The following is a 24,238-nucleotide window of genomic DNA, read 5'->3' as shown; positions in this document are numbered from 1 at the left end:
CCATCACAGGGAAAACAAACAGGCCAGGTCCAAACCAGGGCCCAGTGAGCTCAACTCGCAGCGTAATCTTATGTCCACAAACATCCATCCGCCGATCCTGAACGTCCATCTAGATGAAGGTTAACCCGAGTAATTTTTACTACTGTTTTCCCTCAGTTTTTTGTGTTTGTTTTGGTTTTGGTTTTTTTTTGTGGGCCTGACACCTCAAAGACAGTTACACGATGCAGTTCTACAACAGTCTCAGCCAGTATAAGAAAATGATGGCTCTGGTGGCCTTCCTTTGAAGCTCCTGTCCCCTCCAACAGAGTCATCAACTGCTCGTCCACACTGAAGCACCAATCCCAGACCACACATGGACTGGACCTAGGCCCCCTACACAGATGAAGTCGATGGGCACCTTGGTCTTCATGTGGGTCCCCTAGGAACTGGAGCAGGGGCTGTCTCTGTCAGGGGCTCGGTTGCCTCCATTTTGATCACTGCCCCCTGGCATGGGTGGAAGAGAGTGCGCTCAGTCTTGATGTGACTCGATGTCCTGGGGTGGGTTGGGGGGCTCCCCTTTTCTGAGGGGGAGGGGAGGGGGTTTAAGGGGAAGAGGAGGGAGGGAGGAACCGGCAGGAGATGAGATGTAAAGTGAACAAATAAATAATTTTTTTAAAAAATAATAACAAATAAAAAGAAGAAAATGGTGAGGACCTCCATGTGTTCCTCTTTAAAGCACTTAGTTAAGTGCTGGTTCCAGCAGCACGGGTAATATATATTCTATACGTTCTTCTTATTTGGTAATTTTCCTCAACAACCTGTCTTCCGGTGGTGCAGATTGCAAGAGATAGCCATAGATAGCACTGTATAGGATAAACTACAAATCAATCGGTTAACTTTGAAAATAGTCTTCCATTCTCAAGGTCGAGTGTGTTAACTGGTCTCTGTCCTTGCAAGTAAGTTCATCAACCTATGAAGCTTTAGCAGAAACATATATTCCTGCAAATCTAAATAAACCCTCATACACAGGTAATATTACAAAGGCAGCTTTCTCTTTCTTGATCTGGAAAGCGCTCGGTCTTTCTCCGTACAGCCTCCAGTGTAGTTCCTAGAAGGCACTGGCAAATCTCTGCCAGTGCCAATCTGCAGTGAAAAACCATGCGTCCTACAAGATGACAGCAGGGCCAATAGCTTCTAACCACCTACTTCAGCTATGCATGACAACAGCGGTTCATTCTAACACCATCCACAAGGTAACTGTACGGGCTCGAACACAGCTCAAGTCAAAGAGGATCTGCTTGACCACAAAACAGGCAGCTCTGTGGAAATACAACTGCTGGAACAAAACACGAGGCTTGCACAATTCTGGAAACACAAGTATCCCCTCCCTGCGCGGTGCTAAAAACTTTTTCCCACCTAAACTTCCCAGCACAGGGCTGATCTAAAACCGGTTGCCAAGCCGTGCCTACAAGCACCACAAAAGCGGCATGCACCACAACCAGACCCGCGGAGCAATGCCTGTCCCTGCCCAAATCTTGCTCAGGCCGGGTTGCAATGTGCTCTCTAGTCCAGTCTACTTTCTGGTAATGTGTTTTTAAAATCCCGCCGCGACCCAGGTCATTCCTTTAGAGAGCTAATAACAAACAAATGACCGGACCTGCCGGGCACTTAGCGAGCCATTCTGCTTATGGCTGTTTAATAGCACCTAGAGTTCTGCTAAGGGGAGAGCGGAAAAAAAAAAAAACTCCAGCTTCCCCGGAAAGAAAGTCCAGCGCGGGGAGCGCGGGAGGCTCGCGGAGCGTGCCCCCCATCGCCTGCAGTCCCGCTGGTCCCCGCCGCGCCTTTACCTGTCAGCCCGGCCTGCCCCCCCCCCCGACGCCGCCCCTCAGAGCCAGCCCCGGGAGGAAGCCACCCAGGGCATCCCATCCCAAAGAAAAGAAAGAAAGCCGCGAGGCTGCTGCTCCAGGCGGGGAGCCATGGGCCACCGCGAGATCCGAGAGGCGACACGCCGCCCCGCGCCCCGCACCTACCAGATAATCCATGTACAGAAACGCCTCAGTTATCCGGAGATCAGACATCCGGCAGCCTAAAGCATCCGGAATGGCTCCGAACCCGGAAAAAAAAAAAAGCAGCGTCTCCGGCTGCGAACGAGCAGCTCCTGAAAAAGCCAGCAACAGCGAAAATCTCCGAGAGGAGCCGAAGAGACGAAGATTACACCGAGGGAGCTGCGATTGGCCGGGAGGGCGGGCACAAGGAAAGGAGCGCGCTCATTGGCTGAAGCGCCTATAAAAGGCGGTCGCCCCCGGTGGAGGGCAGCAGAGAAGCGCGGGAGCCCGGTGGGTGCTGGTTCCTGTGTGTTGGGGGGAGGGGAGGGCGGAAGCTCCAGCACGAGAACGGGGAGCGCCTTGCCGCCGATAGAGCTCTGCTGGGCTCCCTCTGCCTTCCGTCGGCTGGAGACTCCCCCCTCCCCCCGAAAAGCTCCCAGCCTGGAGCTCAATCAAGAGCCCCGGTGTCCCCGCCCACCCCTTCGTAGGAAAACTGCTCCCGGCGGTGGGAGGCGTGGAAGCCACCAGCGAAACTTAACTTTCTGTGCATTTTCTTGTGGCCTGCGTGTTAGAAGGGCAGAAATTCTCTATAAACTGGCAAGCTGTGCCCTACCGGGGACCGCATAGACACTCCAGCGCGTCTGCTTAAGGCGGACGATTTGAACCTGACCTTCCTTGCGGCTCAGCGCAGGCTTGGGACCCAGAGGCACTTAGAATCCTAGACAACCTTGGGGAAACCCACCCTCACTAACACGGGAGAAAACACTCATCTGTTCTCAGCATGCTTTAAGTCCAGTTACATTGACCTATGTATATCCAATGTCCCTGAATGAAATGAGCAGTGGGGTTGTTGTTATAGATAAAAATTAAAGATTAAGGCAGATGTTATGTTATACAGAGTTTATTAGATGAGAGTTTATTAGATGATGGGGGAGAAGGAAAGGGGGGAAAGGGATACCAGAGAGAGAAAGTAAGGGGGGGGGGGGGTAGAGTGGAAGGTGTCTTTTATATGGCCCAGGGTAGGGCCACGAAGCAGAATCCTAACAGTTGTGAAAGGACCCAAGTAATACTGTTAGTGACCCTTATTTTTAGAAGGAAAAACAAGTCTAAGGACAGATGCACTTGAGATGTGTCTGTTTCAAACAAGAGGTAAAAATAACAGTCAGTGCTGTGATTTTTCCCCCCTTCAAGATTCAGGCTATAAAGGGCGTATATTTAGTTAAGGCAAAAACGAGACAAGGTAAGCATGCCATTTGGAGTGGGTATGGAGACAGTAAAATATAACTTAACTACAAAAATGAATATTAAAGGTGCGCTGTATCTTTTGTACCAGTAATTCCATTTCTAGAAATTCTTAGGGTGATAGCTGTGGACAGTGCTGTAAAGTGAACATTCACTGTGATGTTTAATAACAGAATCTCTCTGGGTGTGTTGGTTCATGCCTTTAACCCCAGTGTCTGGGAGGCAGCGGCAGACGGATCTCTGAGTTTGAGGCCTCCTGGACTACACAATAAATTCCAGGACAGCCGGGCCTGCACAGAGAAACCTTGTCTAGAAAAACAAAACAATAGCCGGGCCTGGTGGCTCACGCCTTTAATCCCAGCACTCAGGAGGCAGAGGCAGGTGGATCTCTGTGAGTTCGAGGTCAGCCTGGTCTACAAAACAAGTCCAGGACAACCGAGGCTACACAGAGAAACCCTGTCTTGAAAACTAAACAAAAAACAAAACAAAACTGGAGGGGAAAAATCTCAAACGATTTGTTAACACGGCACACTTACACAATAGAACTTTACATAGCTGTTAAATATTTTTGAAGTTCCACAATATGGTGAAGTTTATAGTGAGCTCGGATTCTTTCCTAAGATGTCACATGTCAAAGGAGTATTCTGGGTGATAGGATTTGGAAGGACCAAGCTGCAAAAACACAGTTCTGTTGTTTCCTTCCAGACAGCTATCCTTTAAGGTGGAGGTGCCTGAAGCTCCGTCCACCCCCTCAAAGCCTTAAGAAGAATAAAGGAGAGAGAAATTGATCCCACCTGTCAGTACTTAGGGCCTGCATAGAGCCAATCATGTGTCAACTGAAATCTTTATGATTGTCCAGATGTGGTAGGGGTTGGGTTTTTTACTCCAGCCCCAGCATCTGACACTTTCTTTGTGTGTGTGTCCTCAGGTAACAAACACCCTTGCAAGTTTACCCCCCAGGGCAGTGGTAATAGTTCTCTCTTACAGAAAACTGCATAACATGCTATAGGGAGCCATAGAACTCACTCTAAATCTACAGGTGATCAGGGAGAGTGTGCAGCCTCTTCTGCTCGCAGCCCCTAACCCATGGGACTAGGTACTCTTATTTAACCTATGAACCTCTTTCCTCACATACAAAGTGGGAGTTCCTACAGCCAGAGGGTCTTCGGGGTCATTAGAGGCCTTAAATGTATACATACACTTGGGCAGGGCTGGTCTTTATCAATCTAATTTACAAAGTCTATGTGTGTAAGTAATAACTTCTTGAAAGGAATGGGGTCGCGGGTTGGATTGGTTTGGGTTTTGGGTTTGGGTTTAGGTTTGGGTTTGTTTTGTTTTGTTTCTACTCAAGACCTATGGAGTCTCTGTTACACTTAGCTAGTAGGTCCAATTTGATTCTCTGCCCCACCCCCCCCCCACCCAACCCCCATTCCATTCTGCTAACTCAAGCACATGTAAGCTTACAGAAGATTGCTGACCTGGATTCTAAAGCCGAAAGACCTGCTTTTTACCATAGTTGTCTAGAAGTACCTAAGCAAAGGTAATTCAGTCAAGGAACAATTTGCTTCTCGTGTTTGTTTGTCTGTCTGTCTGTTTGTTTGTTTTCTCTCCGTGACTCAGCACATATCCCAACTGAGATAGGGAGCTTAGGTTAGCAAAGAGAGTCCCCATTCACTCTTAGTGGTGACCATAAAGTTGGAGGCCTGGTGACAGCGATGCAGAAAATAAGCACTTGGGAGCACCTGGCTTCTGCATTTCCCTTAACAGCTAAACTTAGGGGAAGATCATTAGGTGACTAAGACTTTCTGCTGCCTCTAGGAATCAAAATCAGCAAATGGATCCAAAGCCGAGACATGGAAAAAATCATCTACAGAGAAATTCCGCAGACTGTATCACAATACTACTTTAATCTGTATTAGTTACATCTTTGTTGTGAATGTGAAATGAAATAATATGAAAACTTCATGTTTGGGCTTACGTATTTTTTTTTTAATTGTGTTTTGTATTTGGGAAAAATCCTTGGGGGAAAAAAACTTGAAGCTTCCAAACTGAAGGAGAGAAAAACATGTTGTTGTTTTTATCAACATTTTTTTTTTAATGGTCCTAAGAGTGGGATGAGGAACGGACTTGTGAGAGAACAGGTGATGTTAATCCACTAGAAGACAAACCACCTCGTGCGGGAGCTTGATTGTGGCCAGGTGAAAAACATTCGTGGACAGACTCTGGGAAGATATATATATATATATATGAGCCCAAAACAGGATAAGGGGCTTTTTGGACAGACTTGGGATAGTTTTGGCTGTTCATCGCTCCACTTCTGGACGCTCCTAAACAGAACTACTCTAGGGAAGGCTTTGGGGCTCTGGGCTCCAGGCTCCGAGTTCTGGTTGCTCCAGGTTCCAGCAGACGTCCTGCTGACTATGCCAGGAGAATTGTTCCTTGGAACTGCTATCCTTAAGGTTTCATTATTGTGTTCTTTAATCTCCTTTTCCTATTGTTTAGGTTAGTCGGGTTATAAGCGAGGTACTCTCGGTTTATAAGTATAACTTATAAGTATAAGTATAATAAAATATAATTGTTAAGAAAATTGAGCCTTACACCAAACTCTAGGTGGAGCATAATTTTTCAAATTAGGTGTCTTCTGAGATGATAACTCTGTACCACAGAATAGAGGGGAAATGCTTCTTTGTGGTGATTTAAGCACAAGCCACTACATAGAGCAGTGGTTGTAGCCGGCGGAGTAGGTGGCGAGGAGGTCCTTAGTCACATCTTGAAAAGAATGAAGAGATCCAGGATGTGTTTATTCAACTCACCCTACTACACGCTGACTAACAGGCTTCCGTCCTCAGGAAGGCGTGATCTCCTTCTTTTTGTCCTGCCTTCTTTCAGTTGAGACCAGCGACTCTTCCAGGTCCATAAGAGAGCAGGTACAAACTCATGAGGCAATCACGTTGCTGCACAGGATGTGAGGACCCAGGTCTCTGCCACTGCTTGTTAAAAGCAAAGGGAAATTCCTTTGACTGGCTACACTCCACAGTCCCATGAAGGCCGGCTATTGAGCCAAGGGGGAGTTTTTGTTGCTGCTGTTGTTAGAGTCACCCTGAGCCGGCCATGGTGGCGTGCGCCTTCAATCCCAGCACTTGGAAGGCAGAGGCAGGCAAATCATTGTGAGTCTACAAAGCCAGTTCAGGACAGCCAAGGCTACACAGAGAAACTCTGTCTCGAAAAAACAAAACAAAACAAAAGTGTCACCCTGAGGCAACAGAAACAAATGTAATTTTATAACTTGGTCTTCTGAATTCTACCATCCAGGAGAACCAGTAATGGCTATTTCTGTCTACTCTTTTTTCCATTTGTTTAATATACAACTTAGGGTTGAGAACTACCTTTAGTAGTCACAAATCATGCACAGTAACTCTGAATTTCACTGGGACAGGAAATGCTTCATTAATGTTTAATGGCTACATAAAGTTCCATTTTATAAATGCACTATGTTAACAGATCCTCTGTCCCATAGCATATCAATATTGCGGTGAACATTTGCTTATAAAACTATACACAACTCTTTATGCTAATGTTTCCATGCAGACTCTGCTTACTCTGTATGGAAACCAGTCAGCTGGGAGGCAAAGAGGTAACAAAGAACTCTATACAATAAATCGAGCTGGTCAGGAAAGGTGGGTTTCTTATTCCTAAAGAGCCGTCATGCTGGAAAGCTCATTTGCAGGCAGGTTATAAATAGAACTGATGGATGCCTCCTCACAGTGTCTGACTGTAATCACCTAGTGAGGAGGTGGTACTCTCGCTTGCAAATGTCAAGAACAAAGATTATTTCCTCTGAGCTATTGTTGTCACTGATTGGTGTGCCCACTTGCAGTTCCTGAACCGTTATACAGTAGGCAGGCTAGAGTAGATAGCTGCCCCAATGTCCTATTATTGGTTGACAAACTAAGTGTAATGAGAGAAAGATCATTACAAAAGGGCCAGGCTAGGGGAAAATAAGAAACCATCCTGAGATCTCAGTCTCCACATGGAATTGCACTAAGATACTTTGTAGGCATGGCATTGGTTTTTGTCTTTTGGGGATACAGCACCCCTTACTTCCTGGCAGTATCACTTCACTCCTGTCTTTCCCTTTGTGGTCACATTGTCACCTGTTCCTCTATAATCTAATCACCCCTGGCCTATAAAGACACATTTAATTGCATTTAGGCTCACAAATAAGGGTACTCTCCTCCTGCCACAAAATTTTTTATATTTATTTATTATATTACATTTATTATTATATGCTTTTGCCATGTAAGTTAACATCATAGGTTTTAGAGATTTGGGCCTATATTGGTTAGGGTTTTGTCAACTCAACATATGCTAGAGTTACCTGGGAAGTAAGAACCACAAGTGAGAAAACACTCCATCAGACTGGCCTGTAGGCAAGTCTGTGGGGCATTTCTTGATTAATGATTGATGTAGGAGAGCCCAGCCCACTGTGGGCAGTGCCACCCCTAGGCAGCTGGTCCTAGGGTATATATAAAAGCAAGTTCCATAAGTTATTTAGGAATATATCACATATATACATACACACACACACACACACACACACACACATACACACATGTACTCACACACCCATGTGTGTGAATAACAACAAAGACATAGGGGCCATGGATATGAGCGCAAGGGGGCGAGGATTAAGTGGGAAGGGATGGAGGGGGAAAAAAAGGAAAAGGGAAAATGATGTAACTATATTTTAATTTCAGAAATGGATGTCATATGTGTGCTGGGACTCAAACCTAGGTCCTCTGGAAGAACATCCAGTGCTCTTAACCTCTGAGCCGTCATCACTCCAGCCATGCACACATGAAAAAAAAACAAACCATCTTTTAAAAACTAAGCTGAATGATCTATGAAGAGCAAACCGGTAAGCAGCACTCTGCCATCGTCTCTGTTTCAGTTCCTGCTTCAGGGTCCCTGCCTTGACTTACCGCAGTGATGGACTGTCATCTGCAAGTGTAAGCTAAACAAACCCTGTGCTGCATAAGTTGCTTTTGGTCAGTTTTTCTTTTTATTAGAACCACAGAGAGGTAAACTAATATAGGACCCACGTATATGTGGGCCTCGTGCTTTAGTCTACCACGCTGCCTTTACACAAAGAAAGTACATTGCATGGAATCTGACAGTCATAAGCAGAGTTATTAATACCGAAGGAGTCAGAAAACTATGAATTTTTAAAAGAATTTTTTATTACATATACAGTATTCTGCCTGCATGTATGCCTGTACACCAGAGGAGGGCACCACATCTCATTATAGTTGGTTATGAGCCACCATGTGGTTGCTGGGAATTGAACTCAGGACCTCTGGAAGAGCAGACAGTGCTCTTAACCTTTGAGCCATTAACTCAGATGATTCTGCTCTAGTTTTTTTCAAAGCTTACATGTTCCAAAGCACTCATCCAATCTCGTACTTGATTCAACACAGCTTGAAGCTGGCTCTGTGCCGGAAACTTGCGCTGCCAGCTTCTGAGTAGGCAGCAGGGTCACCAGTTGCAGAGCAGCTTGTGATACGGAGACCAATCAAGGCTAGCCTTGTCAACTTAGCAAGAGCCCGTCTCAAAGCACAAAAGCATAAAATGGGCCAGATACCTACGTCAGTAAGAGAGCAAGCACTAGGCAAGCACATACAAGGCCCTAGTCCGTCCTTTAGCAGGAGCTATGGGCAGAAGTAAAGAGGATGACTCAAAACAGCATCACAGGAAACTGTTAACCCGACATGGATGTTCACTTCCCCATAGCCATGCAGATGGAGTCTCTCTTCAATCCACTTCCCTCAGCCTGTATACTATAGCACCCCTGGAAACCAGACCCATGTCCAGGTAGGGAAGAATGCCATGCAAATGGCTTGGGAAGCCAATGGATTCCCAGGGGAGGATCCAACATCCAACCAAACCACCTTTTCTGAGGAGATATCGGCAGTCAACAGTGATGGAGTCCTGGAAGCGTGCACAGCTGATCCCATGAACGTGAATGCTGGCATGTGGCATGTGGCAGGCATGGGCAGGTTAACATATGTTCATCCGTTCCACAAGCTCACTAAGTGCCTATTGTTTGTTGAGGTGCTAAGGTGCTAGGCGCCTTCATCTCAGAACTTGGGCTTTGGTGAAAGCAGATAAGGAAAATATTAGCCAATGACAAGTACGACTTGTTGAAAGAACTTACATTCTAGCAAACTTGAGAAGTGAAGATCATTTCTAGACCAGAAGCCGTAAGACTTAGGGATGAACACATGTTTCCAGTGACAACTCATGCTGGCAAGGATGTGGAGTAAGGGGAGCACTCCTCTGCTGCTGGTAAGACTTAGGGATGAGCGCATGTTTCCAGTGACCACTCATGCTGGCAAGGATGTGGAGTAGGGGGAGCACTCCTCTGCTGCTGGTAGGAGCACAAACTTGTATAGCCACTTTGGAAACCAATATGGCAGCTTCTCAGAAAATTGGGAATTGATCTACCTCAAGACCCAGGTATACCTCAGGCATACACAGCATCATAGCATCATACCCCCCATCATACAAGGACACTTGCTCAAGTATGTTCATAGCGGCTTTACTTGTAATAGCTAGAAACTGGAAACAACCTGGATGTCCCTCAACCAAAGAATGGATAAAGAAAATGTGGGTACATTTACACAGTGGAGTATTACTTAGCCGTTAAAAATAATGACATTATGAAATTTGCAGGCAAAGGCACAGAACTAGGGAAATGTCCCGAGTGACGTAACTCAGACACAGAAAGACAGACATAGAATGTACTCATTTATTAGTGGATAATAACTGTAAAATAAAGGATAATCACACTACAGTCCACAGACCCAGAGAGGCTAAGTAACAGGGAGGGCTCGAGGGTGGATGCATGGAGCTCCCTGGGAGGGGGAAATGGAATAGATATTGCAGGTGGACTGAGGGCAGGTGGAGATGGGATCAGGAGGGACCAGGCGGAGGGAGAGAGTGTTGGGAGAGACAGCTGGAACTGGGGAGGGACAAGGTAGAAACCAGGTGCAATGGAAACTCCCAGTAATCTATTAGGGTGACCCTAGCTAAGAATCCTAGTAATGGGGCCTGAACTGGTGGCATTTCCTGTAACCACGTAAGACATCCAGGGGAAGGCCTGTCAGTATGATGTGCTGGGGTAGAGTTGGGGCAGAAACTGTGGGAGTGGCCAACCATAACTGGTCCAGCTTGAGACCCATGCCACAAGAGAGAGCCTACCCCTAACACTGCCTGGAAGACCAGAAACTAGAGGCCAGATGCTTCTATCCTCTGTCTCTAGGGGGAGTAAAGAAATGATTCCTAATGATAGTCTGCTACACTCATAGACAGGAGAGGCTCCATCCAGAAACCGAATGCGATGGATCGTTAGGAGCCACAAGGGTCAAGGGCACCACATGAAAAACCACAGAACCAGCAAACCTGGACTCATAGGGGCTCACGGAGACTGAACCGACAGTCAGGGAGCCTGCACGGGTCTGACCTCGCCTCTCTGTTTTTATGTTACAGTGTGGAGCTTGGCGTTTTTTGTGGGCCTCCTCTAACAGTGAGAGAGCAGGGGCTGTTTCAGTTACTTTTGCCTGCTTTTAAGACACTTGTCCTCCTACAGGGTTGCCATGTCCAGCCTTGATGCGAGGGGAGGTGCCTAATCTTATTGCAACTTCATATGCCAGGTTTGCTTGCTCTCCCTGGGGGGCCTGCTCTTTTCTGAAGGAACGCAGAAGAGGAGCGGATGGCGAGGGCGAGAGGGTAGAGGGACCGAGAGGAGAGGAGGGAGGAGAAAGTGCAGTCGAGATGTAATATATGAGAGAATAATGTAATATATGAGAGAATAAATTAATTAAAAAAAAACATTCTTTTGGAGGTGGGGGGAAAGAAACACATGTTTGAAGTCTTTGTCATGGAAGCACTACCCATGGCATGTTCATTGTCAAATTCCACCCAAAATTCCTGGAGCAAGAATGTTCCAACGTGAAGCTCTTGCCGAGTTCAGAAAAGACACACATGCCCCATCGTCTCAAAGAGCATCAGTAACCTTGATGCTCATACCTGATCAAGGACATTGAGTGTGAATCTGAGCCTCGGTCACAGAATGGAGGGGGCAGAAGCAATTTCTCCACAGACCGACCAGTGGTAGCTTGGTACGTAAAACACACTGCATGTCATCTTCATAACTTCGCCACTGTCTACAAATCAGTAGAAAGGTCATTGCTAAATTTACTTAGCAACGAAGTTAGCAAATGAGTTGTTTTTGTTTTTGTTTGGTTTTTTTGTTTTATTTTGTTTTGTTTTTGTCTTGGTTTCTGTTTACTCAATACAGGAGTTTTTAAGTGAGGTGGTTTTTTTGTTTGTTTGGTTGGTTTTTTTTTTTTGTTTGTTTGTTTGGTTCTGTTTTTTGTTTTTCAAGACAGGGTTTCTCTGTGTAGCCTTGGCTGTCCCGGACCTGCTTTGTAGACCAGGCTGGCCTCGAACTCACAGCGATCCACCTGCCTCTGCCTCCCGAGTGCTGGGATTATAGGCATGTGCCATCATGCCTGGCTAAAAGTGGTACTTTTAGATCCTCTTCTGCTCTGGGAGCATTTCTTTATTTTGCCCCTTTCTGAGTGGCAAGGTAGTCATGTACCTCGCTGTGAATTTGGTATGGGAGTGAGGGCTGCAGCATAGGATGGCTTGCCCTCTCCCCATTGTGACCTGGGTTCCCTCCTGGCCTGTGGCTACCTTTGTTCAATGTACTCATCGGGCTGTACAAGTGGTCAGCTGGCCACCAGGCACTTGTGTAAACATCGCCCCAGAAAAGCCTGATGAGCAAAATCCATATAGGATGATGAAAAGATCACTGCAAAAATTAACCGTTCTGCATCATCTTGCCACTGTAACTAGAGTTTGTTAAAGGCAAACAATGGGATAATAAAATTGTTTCAAATGTCAGGGGCGGAGAGAATGCAGATTCTGTTGCCACTCTGTCCGGGTTTGAATCTTGGCATTGTCACTTTCCAGTTCCACGGCCTCTGGCTTCTTACTTATTTTACCTCATGTTAACTTACTACCCACAAATGTCCGCCTCTCAGAGTTATTAAGAGTAGGCCCTCAGAATGGCGCCTAGCATAGAGCAAGCGTTATGTATGTGTTGGATGCTGCTGCTGTTTTTAATCCTTCTCCTACTAGTCTGAGTTGGATTATGTAGTTTCAAAACATGCATCGGTACCTGGCAAATGCTCCGATGTTGGCTGCACTGTTATTTCACGCAAAATAAACTGGTGATCAGGGCACACACTCTGAAGAGTTATATTTGAAGAAGCCTTATTAGCCTAAACCTGTGAAAAGAAAATCCATTCTCTACCTTAAAGTCCAAACATGAACCACAGCACTACTGTGAAAATGCTAATTGCTCAGATTGCCTCAATCATTTCGCTACATTGTTCACCAAGTGCCTGAAATGCTCGGGATGAACCATGGCTGTGGCATTTTAAGGATGAAGCTCTGTGAATTCTCTCTTCAATGGGAGGAGCCACAGGTCTGTTGTAGCCATGGGTCCATGCAGGGTGGCTCTCCTGACTCGGGTGTCCTATCTCCCTGCCTCCTCCATCCCTGTCCTCCAACAGAAGTCATTCCAGTGCGCACGACGTGCATCTTCCTCTTTGATGCCTGTCGGCCCATGATGTCTCTGGCTGGACAAAAATCCTTAAACTTAACATGATGGGGCCCTGCCCTGTGGCTGGTCCTTCTCGAGGTGAAACTTTTTTTTTTCCTGCCACACAATCAAGAGTCCTCATCTTCAGTAAAATCCCCAGCACTTCCTCTCACTAGGCAGGCCATTTTATATGTAGTATTAAGCTGACGTATAATTAAGCCCATGCGTTTATCGAGGTTTCTGGCACCATCTAAACTCATTGTTGTCTTCAACCTGCAGGAAACACCCTGTACTCATGGTTCTGTTACTGAGGCTCGCCCTCCTTTCATTGGTCTGTTTGTTCTGTTCCAATACAAAGCACACTAGGCTGGTTTCTTTCTTCACTCTCTTATCTCACCACATTCCTTTTACCTGTATTGGCTTTATCCCTCTATTGTCAGACAGAATATTTGAAGGTATTAGCTATTGGGCTTGTAGGGTCAGGATTCTCTCTAGCAGGCTGAAGGGAACTGTGCCCTGCTCTGGCTGGTACACTGCTTCTCAAATGCACTGATCACGGCCCAGGCTTGGCCTCCTCCCCTGGCCTCCTCCACTGCCTCCTCCTCCCAGCATGCTTTCTGCTCCTCCACGGTTCGCATGGCCTATATAAAGGAAACATAATAAAGGAGAGATTCCACCGCTGAGACTTGATTTTTTCTTCACTGCAAGTTATTTTATAGTTAAATCCTCCAGAAGAAAGAAATACGCTTTTAAATCAGTTGCTCTACTTTAGCATCATTTCTTCTTCTTGGAAAAATAAAGCCTAAAGAAGAAACCATGCACACGACAGGCACTGAGCACTTAGCCACTGAATAAGTGTCGTGGGAGCTTGGGATTCACGGCGTTGGGCCTTCCTCTACCTTCCCTACATCCTTGCCCTGATCCTGCAGTCTGTGCCTGGCATGTTGTGCTTAACTTCTACCTGGAGGGCTGGTTCATACAATGCTCTTTTTGAGAGGCTTTCCTCCAAACAGGAATCTAGGCTGATGCTGGGATTTTTTTTTTCTGTGCATGTTGGTACCACTGTCAAATGCTCCGGGAAAACGAGTGCCAGAGGAGCTGGCACCGTGCACTCTGTCAAAATGTATCAGCAAATCGCCCTCTGTATACGTTCAGTCAGTGGGCACCTTTCAGGGCCATCCAAAGTAGAGTGTGTTTTTCACTGGCCTTATTCCCTCATGGCCTCTGCCGATTACCTGTGTGCGCATGTATGTCCCAGCACGCACCGTGGCTGACGACTGACGGTGTGTGTGCTGTGGTACCAAACCTGCCAGAAGAAGCTGGGCATTAGACTCTACCCCTCTACTGCTCACGCTGCCTCCAAAGACGCCATGGTACAAACGAACTAATAGGATTCACTCTGGCACCATAAAGAGAATCATAACAGCACAGCCTAAGTTTGAGCAGTTTTATCAGTGGGAACTAAAACTGTAGACGATGGCCTGTGACTTTAAGGGATGCGAAGAGTGACCGTGAACACACACACACATGCACACACACACACACACACACACACACACACACACACACACACGCACACACACACACACACACACACACACACATGAATGCGCTTTGTCAGACTTACGCCATATGCTTTTCTTCCAGTTACCTAAACAGACAGATTAAGCTTTGGTGGAAACCAAGATCTAGCTTGGAATTGTGGGTGCCTGACTCTCTCTGTATGAGCTTAAGAGGCTGAGCTAGGTGTAGCACATAGGTAAGTCCCTCTAGGTTGTGAAGATTAGATATGCAAACGTGGGCCAAGGCTGCCTCTCCCTCTTGGAGGGTCTGTGAGTGCTGGTGGGTGGAGGGTTTCGTAGTCAGCCTGGCGCTGTAGAAGAGTCTTACTTCAAACAGCAACTACTCACAACCTTAGGAGACTGACTCAACTTTAGGACCGTTATATAAATCATCAAAACGTTGATAAAAGGAGCACTTAAAAGGCGAGGAGGCCGCTGTTGATTTTCGTGAGCTTTCCTCGCTATGACCACAGAACGACGAACAGCATTTGTAGATGAGCAATAGCAGTATTATATGCCAGCCTTGTGTCCCCCCTCAGGTCTGCATTTTGTGCCATCACAGTACGAGACCCGCTTTAGAACCAAAGGAAGCAGCTGCCTATTAACTTTCTCAACTCTTGCATTTGGCTGTGGGCTCACTTGGCCATCTGTGAAGCACCCACTGTCCTCCAAAGGTGGATTAACACACGCATACACACACACACACACACACACACACACACACACACACACACACACAGTGGACACAAGACTGTCGCTCTGCCAATGACAAAGCACAGAAATGAAGAGCTGCCATATCTTGTCAGTTGAAATAGCCATACTAAGGACATGATTTGGGTAGGCCTTTCACTAGGTAGAAGGAAATGTATGATAAATCATTGTGTGGCACAGCTGTACTGTGTGGCACACCAGACTGAAGAATCACTCTCAGTCTGAAACTCTAAGCTATTTATTTGTATAAATGTTCTCCATGTGACATATTACTTTGGTAATGCCTAGACTCTCAGATTAAATTTTCTAAGCCACATACAAAATATCAAGATGTAATCAACGCTTTGAATCTTCCAAGAAAAAATAGCCTTTGTGTTTTGTTTTTTTAAATCAGGCTCCAACCTTTAGGACATATTTAAAAAGAAAAGGAAAAACCAGATAATGTTGCTAATACAAAATTGAACAGCAGCTGATTCACTAATATCAACAATTCAGTTTATACTGTTTATAAAGGTACTACAGCCCAAATGGGATTTTCCTCAGTAAGAAGACTGGAAGCCGAGATAGTCCAGAAATGACATAGCAGATTTAATAAATTCGTTTTATGATAAGATAAACAATTTGCTTTCTGCTACAAAGGATCACTTCAATAAGTTAAGCACCAAGAAAAAAATTACAGTATTCTCAAGACTGTGTTCAGCTCCTATTAAAAACGAGCGGTTCATATTGCACCGTCTATGTCCTTGTTATTATCAGAAGTGTTAACAGCCATAGAGCTGTTTCTTTGTTTAAGTCTTTCAGGAAAAGGCTACCACTGTTGAGTGTGTTACAAGGGCTGTTAGTGATGGATCATAAATAGCACAATGCAATATTAAATCTCTTACTTCTCAGGATGTGAAACGCAGGGGTTTGGTTTGGTTTATTTATTTATTTATTTATTGAGACAGGGTTTGTCTGTGTAGCCTTTGCTGTCTTGAACTCACTTTGTAGACCAGACTGGCTTTGAACTCATAGAGATCCGCCTGCCTCTGCATATCCAAATACTGGGACTGCAGGCATGTGCTACTGTGCCCAGCTATGAAACTCATTTTATTAAGTAGATTTGACATGCCACTCTCCTAAAACTTGATGAATTATCTTCAAAATGTCCAAGAATTAAGTTAATGCAAGAATCATATATAAAAATGTGAGTCTATTTGAATATAAGAATAAAATAATTTATTTATAAAATAAAATACAAATAAAAACAACTCATACTGATGGTGACAACAGCCCTCAAGTCCATAATAATCTAGTTGATCACCTTTAGGGACATTTATTTATATTTCACAGTAGTGAGGTAGTGGGTAAATAACTAATCAGATTACAATGCCTTCATTTCCTTAAGTCTTTCTTTTCCCTTTGGCCCATCTGAGATACTGAAGTCTCCAGATATTTTGTGTTTAATGCAGCACAATTTAAAAATAAATGGTGATTTTTTTTGTCATGGTCTGGATTCTAAAGCAGAAACTGACACTGCTGCATCAAGGAACAAGGAGAGAATTCCATTACATACCATAGCAAAGTGATAAGCCAAGTGCTGGAAAAGCCAAAACACACTGTGCAGTGAGGAAAAAAAAGGGGGGGGGGATAAGGGTGACTTGACTGAAGTTGCATTATGAATCTGAGTAAAGTGCCATGTGTGTGAGCAGACATCTGTCACAGAAGAGCAAGGTCCTGCTTTCTTAGGGGACAGTCAGGCTGTGTGCACAGTTAGTCGATTAACAGATGTTTGTGACACATCTAAGTCAGAAGGACCCACCATGTTCCTTGTGTTTGACAAGGACAAAACCAAGCCGGTTACATCGGTCTCCGGGAACAAAAAGCTGTGGAGGTGGCCTATCAGATGGCCGGAAGCCGGGGCCGTCCTGGGTGGGAATAAACTGCTTCTCCCACCCACACGTTATTCTGCTCAGAGAAGGTTTCTTCCAACAAACTATAGGTGTGGAGTGGCGTACGACTTCACAAGCTTAATTGTATGCCTCACAATATTGGCGTCATAGTCATTGCACCAAGGAACTGGAGAACACAGGAATACTTAAATATTAATATGCCCCACACACTGGATGCAAAATGCCAGCTTCCTGCCCCTTTGGGGATGCAGAGTAAATTGGCAATGGATATTGTGAGTTTTAGAGGAAAGCCATATGGGTATGAGTGTGTACGCCGTCAAATATGAGTGTGCATGCGTGTGGGGGCCTGTGCTTGTATAGGCCAGAGGACAAGCTCAGGGCTAACCTCTCGTGCTGTTCCTCAGGTGCCTTCCAACCTTTCTTCAAGAGAGATCTCTCAGTGACATAGAATTTCACTAAATAGGTCCAGAGACAAATTTTACATTGAAATTCATCTACACAACCCATCTTTTATGGATTAGTTGTTTTGGGGTAAATAATTGTGTTCCAGCCAGGCATGGTGGCGCACGCCTTTAATCCCGGCACTCGGGAGGCAGAGGCAAACGGATCGCTGTGAGTTCGAGGCCAGCCTGGTCTACAAAACAAATCCAGGACAGCCAGGGCTACACAGACAAACCCTGTCTCATAAAAACCACCACCACCACCACCACCACCAATAATAATAATAATAATAGTAGTAGTAGTAATTAATAATAATAACAACAACAACAACAACAACAGTGTTCCACACCTAACTTGCCTAACTTCTTCAACTGTAAATTGCTAACAAGAAAACTTATTTGTGACTCAAATGGTATATACTCACTTATATCTGCATATTAGCCCAATGGGCATGTCCCACGAAAGCCTTCACTTACCAGGAAACTGCGACAGAGGAGAGGACATTCTAGTGGGACTCTAGATGAGAGAATCATGGGAGAAAGGCAAAGTAGAAGGACCCAGAGGGTCCTAGAAGCCTACAAGTAGAACATTATGATAGGCAGATTTGGGCACAGGGGTCCCGCTCAAACTAAGGCACCAGCCAAGGACAATACAGGCGGTAAACCTTAAGCCCCTACCCAGATCTAGCCAATGGACAGAACACTCTCCACAGTAGAGTGGAGAGTAGGATATGACTTTCTCACATACTCTGGTGCCTCACCTTTGACCATGTCCCCTGGACGGGGAGACCTGGTGGCAATCAGAGGAAGGACAGCAAGTTACCAAGAAGAGACTTGATACCCTATGATCATATAGAGGGGGAGGTAATCCCCCTCAGGAACAGTCATAGGGGAGGGGAATAAGGGGAAATTGGGAGGGAGGGAAGAATGGGAGGATACAAGGGATGGGATAACCATTGAGATGTAACAAGAATAAATTAATAAAGGAGGGAAAAAAAAAGAAAACTTATTTGTAAAATGTCACTATGAAACCCATTACTTTATTTGCTAAGTAAAAGTAATTATAAACTAAAATAAAAATATGAAGAACTTGTCTGTGTAGAATTGAGTTAAATTAAACATCTATAAGGCTGTATATACATACATACACATATATATATGCAATATATGTTGTGCCTGTCACATAGCAAGCACTAAAAGTAATTTTTCATCCATAATTTTAAAGAATTACTGGCTCATAGTAAGTTAATTAATAAAGGCTGTTGAGATGGAAAACCCAAACTCGGAAAGAAGTGAGAGACACAGAAGGCTTTGAGACAATGGATTTGGCTTAGAGGAAGGGCTGGGGTGGTCAGGGGCTGGAGGAGGCAGGATTACGTTTATGCTTTAGGAAGAGCAGCCTATCTAGACTGCAATATCTGGTTATAAAAACTGCTTGTCCAGGGGCTGGAGAGACGGCTCAGAGGTTAAGAGCACTGACTGCTCTTCCAGAGGTCCTGAGTTCAATTCCCAGCAACCACATGGTGGCTCACAACCATCTATAATGAGATCTGGTGCCCTCTTCTGGCCTGCAGGCATATATGTAGGCAAAACACTGTATACATAATAAATAAACCTTTGAAGAAAAACACAAAACAAAACAAAAACCTTCTTGTCCAAATAAGACGAGGCTGGCTAACACGACATGGTTGATTTCATGGTTGAGGGAATCCAGGTTTGCCGGGAAGCCATTATAGTTTCCTCAGGGCATGCTCTGTAAATGGCATTGGTAGAAAGCTGAGTCAATCTAGTAGCAGAAAAGCCTTGGAAAATTCCTGAGGATCTCCTAGCCATAGCGCCCTTTGCATGGGGAGCAGGGGAGCCTAAGGCAAGAGGACCGCAGCTCTGCAGCCAGCCTCGGGTACACAGTGAGACTCAAGTCTAAAGGATGTTTAAAAAGACACCGAGGCCGGGCGTGGTGGCGCACGCCTTTAACCCCAGCACTCGGGAGGCAGAGGCAGGCGGATCGCTGTGAGTTCGAGGCCAGCCTGGTCTACAAAGTGAGTCCAGGACAGTCAAGGCCACGCAGAGAAACTCTGTCTTGAAAAACCAAAAAAACAAAAAAATAAAAAACAAAAAAGACACCGAGGCCTATGCACGAACGAATACGTGAGTTTCCGGTTGTACATGATAAGCGCAGAAAAGGGAGGCAGGAGGTTAGATTAGGGAACAAACGAGAGGGAGGCCTGGAGATCTCGAGAGCATTGAAATGTCCCGGATCGCACCCGCGCCATCCCTGATCTAGCGGAGGTAGGAAGAGGTAGGAAGAGTGGAAGACGTCGTGCTTTCAGGATACAGAGGGACCTTGGAAACCTACCTTGCCCTCTGCCTCTGATAATTCATGAGTCACCATGTCAGAAATTGAGACAGCAAAAGGAAATGAGAACTGCGCGGGAATGCCCGGACAGTGGAGCGCTCCCGCCTACAGCTGTTTGTGATTAGAACCATCTGCAGGGTTGACCGCTCACAAGGGCTGCGGAGAGGGTCAGGATTAAAACCTTTACATCTCCTTCCTTTAGACTTTCTTGCATCTTTTACCTCAGTAAATTGACTGAGTGTTACAGCATGCTATAGTCCACCAAGAGCTCATTCAGTTGCAGGGCACTTAGTGTTAGGAAGAGCCGCCTATTCTCCTCTGTTCTGGGAAGATCCTATAGAGCAGGAAGGACCCGAAGGAGACAACCTAAGTCCCTTTTCCACTGGCCTGCTTAATTGTACTAGATTTCAATTCCTTTAAAGAAATGAAGGTTATGTTCAAGGCCAGCCTGGTCTACAAAGCTAGCCAAGGCTAACACAGAGAGACCCTGTCTCGAAAAACCAAATAAATAAATAAATAAATAAATAAATGAAGGTTGAACTATTTTACCCATGTGGAGACAGACCGGTACTCTCAAGAGACACTTGTAGACCGAGGAAATGAGGTGCTGTAGCTGCAGGCTGGCTGAGGGACACGCTGCCCTGTTTCACCCTCCTGATTGTCATAGCGCAGTGGGAATGCTATAGGCCATTTGCTCATGATGAGCCATGAATACCTTTTCCCGCCTTAATGTGGGTTCTACTCTCAGCGGGTCATTCCCTGTTTTCATTCTCTGACCAGCCATTCTTACTATGTCACCAAGATCCCTTGCTACGGGAAATGGCAGTTGGAGGCAAGGTGGGAGTTTTGTTGGGATACTGACCCTTCCATCCCCATTTTCCTACCCTGCTGTGCCACAATGTGGCCATCGATCCATAGCTGCAATAACTCTGTTGTTGGCAGTGCCTCCCCAAAGACTGAGGGCTCAGTGCGGTTCATGGTGAAACTGGTTCCGTCTTTTTTCCTTTCGTGGCTTCTTCCGAGGAGATTTCTTCGGGCTACCCCATGCTCTTCACTCCCGGTGCAGTCCAGTGTCCAGTGTCACGAGTCTCGTCACGGGTCTCGACAAATCCCATCAGAACAGCCCCCTGGTGTCCACTAAAGCCATTCTCTGCAGAGTGGGCGGCGATGGCGCTGAGCAGATTGACTCAGACATTCCAAACGGACAGGTAACTTTATGAAGCCTCATTTCACACTGGGCACATTTTCTCTGTAGAGTTTTAGGCCTGCAACTATGTGCCTAAACATTCTGTCTAGATGGAAGATAGCTAAATGTTGTAAGATATTGTGGAATTGTAAAACGTTAAAGAAAGCCCACGAAGTCAAGCTCATTTTAAGGATATGCGAACTGTGCACTGCAATCAGTGGATCAAATATGCTTAAGAGGCTGCGTAAGCTCTGCTGCAAGTACGTACGAAAAGGAATTTATTACGTGACTAAGGCTTCCTACAATGCAGGAGCTGATGGAAGAGTTGAAGCAAGGCCGTTGTCTCTGCCTCAGGTTTTGAGCCCAAAGGCCCTAATTTAGCTAAACCAGCAGACGGGAAGAAAAGCAAGGGTGGACTTGAACGACCAAGACACCGGACTGTGTGCCTGCTTCCCACCCTGCGCATCCCTGACGTTGCAGAATTCTACACACCTCACCACCAAAGCACACCTGCTTTTGGCTCATGCTTTGAAGAGTTTGGAATCTGGTAGCACCAGGGACATAAGCGCTGCCTTACTTGTAACAAGGTGAGCAGATGGCCGCCACCATGTGGCCTTCTCCACCGGCGTTCAGTTAACCTAAGTGTAACGTTACTTCCGCTTTCTAAACCCCTCAGGAGTTTCCCTCACTTCCAGGGCCGATCCAGGAACAGAGACGTCATTTCAGGAGAGCTGGGGAATCGTCCAGCACAGGAAGGCCAGCAGCTCGAAGCCACCACAGCCCACACCTTACCGTCTAAAGACCTTAGCAAAATCATGCTTCTGTGTGGGCGCCAGCTGTGGTTCCGAGCTCCGCTTCATTTCCTGGCACCGCTACACACTGCGCTGGAAAGGATGAAGTGGAGCCGGAACGTGTGGGGTCTGCAGGATCCCCGTCCGCCTGGGAGTACAGCAGAGAGAGGACCTTCTCTGAGGGTTCTGGCATCACAGCTCTTAGCTGTCCCGGGAAACACCACCTATCAGACAATGTTCTGTGAAACAGCTCGTGTGTGTTTTTATTTGGGGGTGAGAAGGGGCTGTACGAACCTTGGGGAGTGGGACGGGGTTTCCGGCATGTGAATGTTTATCCTAAGCTGGGAGCTTAGGGTGCTGGGATGCCTCATTTGCACGCAGAGGCAATCAGGGTGCTAAACAGTGTGACCACCTGGCGAGTTTTGGAGGCAGGCGCAGAACAGGGAGGAGCGATCCTTACTCCTGCCGGTCTCAAGATTGAGGTTTTTGGGTCCTGGACACCACATCTCAACCTCACTCTAGCTCCATGCTGGTTTTCCCTTGTGGCACAGTCTTCTGTGTCCCACACTTCTACACAAGCCACTGCCATTCCTTGCCACAGCACCTGGCCACAGCACCTGGCCGCAGCACCTGGCCACAGCACCTGGCCGCAGCACCTGGCCACAGCACCTGGCCACAGCACCTGGCCACAGCACCTGGCGAAAATGCCTCAATGCTTTCCCCCAGAGAAAAATGTCTTTATTCTTCTTGGATCACATTCAATTCTATTTTCGCTGAGTCCTACTCCCTGTTGATGTAATTAATATAGAGATATAAATTTAAATACTACTGTGATTAGGAAACTGGGGAAAGGTACAAATGTGTGTGTGTATTCATGTCAAAAAAGCACAAATACTTTATAGATATGCAGTTTTTACAGGTGATTATGTAGCTTTAAGGAGTCTATATTGTTTTTGTCCTCAACAAGCACTTAAAATTTGCCATGGGTCCCAGCCTATTATAGAGATGCAAGCCCTTCACATCCTTTGAGAGTCTGAGGCCATTGGCAAGCTGATCCAGACTGAGTTTTGTAGTTTTTTTCCTAATGTTAATATAACACAGAGAAACCCTGTCTCAAAAAAAAAAAAAAGAATATATTCATATAACTCTGTACATTTATATAAATCTTCCTTGGGCTGACATACAAATTACCTGTGCTGAATACCTTTAAACAACAGAAATTTATTCCCTCATCATGCAATAAAAATATCACCATGTTTGGTTCTTTTTTTGGAGGGGAGGAAAGTGCACACACTATCCCAGCCCACTCTCATAGTTTTGGACAATTTTCAGAAATTCCCAGAATTCCCTAGCTAAAGCAGCAATACTACTCTGCCTCTGTTGTTACGTGCCCATCTTCCTTCTGTATTTCTGCTTACAGCACCAACCATGCTGGACCAGGGTCCACCTTAATTGCTCGATCTCATTTTAACTTAGTTACATCAGCAAAGACCCTCTTTCCACATTACAATGGATTAGAATTTCAACCTATGTTTTAGGGAGAAGTGATTTTGTCTAAAAGATTATTGGGATGCCTAAGTCTACATTTCAGAGACATCTCCCTTCTCCTGTAGGAGAGAGTGACCTCAATTCCACTTGCCACTCAACGTAAGTCAGCTCAGGCAGTAACTACTATTTTTACATGTTGACTAACTACATGAGGAATACACAGTGGCCACACCTCAATGTCAGCCTCCAAGTTGATGAAATCTTGTCTGTGTCTCTTGGTAGAAGCCTTCTCCCTTTCGGAGTGAAGAACTCTCAAACTGTAGAACCTGAAGTTAAGAGGTCAGGAAACAAACTTTTGCTCCGCGTCACCAAAAGCAACAGTAAGAAGAGCCATTCCAACTTTCAGCTTTGATTCTGAAAGTCCTGGCTACAGAGAAAATTACAATCTGACCTTTACCACATGGCATCCCAGGGCGTAGTTTCTAGAGCCTTCCAGATGATGCCATGCAGCACGTGCCCTAACTCTTCAAAGCCTGACTAGCCGTTTTCTTTCACATAATTTGCTTTAGCAATCATGGGACAGGATAAATTCCAAAGTCACGAGTCTGTTGCCAGACCTTGTCTGCTGTAAAGTTAGCTCCTTGTCTAGAGTGATGCGTTGTAAAAAAAATACAGCAAATGCATCACATTACAACCTGAGATCACAGTTCTGACACAAGCCCCCGAGAGGCAAGGGGAAATCCTCATCCAAGGAGGATATCTACCCCCACTGAGAACAAAGCCCTGTGACTTCTGTGATGAGCACGGCTGGGTGTATCAACGGAACCAATCTGCCAACAGGCGACCAGCTGGTTCCCCTGTGCTCACACTCCCCCT

The 24,238-nt window shown here is 45.8% G+C and overlaps 1 protein-coding gene across 1 annotated transcript in view; it reads right to left on the bottom strand.

Annotated features, from left to right (window-relative positions):
* Positions 1 to 2,175, bottom strand: part of ARL15 (ARF like GTPase 15) — a 366,563-nt gene extending 364,388 nt beyond the window's left edge. Inside the window, exon 1 of the mRNA XM_084800686.1 lies at positions 2,010 to 2,175. Within this exon, the coding sequence (XP_084656812.1) occupies positions 2,010 to 2,057 (48 nt within the window). The 5' untranslated portion in view covers positions 2,058 to 2,175. The remainder of the gene's footprint in view (positions 1 to 2,009) is intronic.
* Positions 2,176 to 24,238: the final 22,063 nt, after the last annotated feature.

This window comes from Acomys minous (genome assembly GCF_964271855.1).
Source record: "Acomys minous genome assembly, chromosome: 11".
NCBI lineage: Eukaryota > Metazoa > Chordata > Mammalia > Rodentia > Muridae > Acomys > Acomys minous.
Note: the sequence above shows the minus strand (reverse complement) of the source record. Positions and strands in the feature narration are given on the sequence as shown.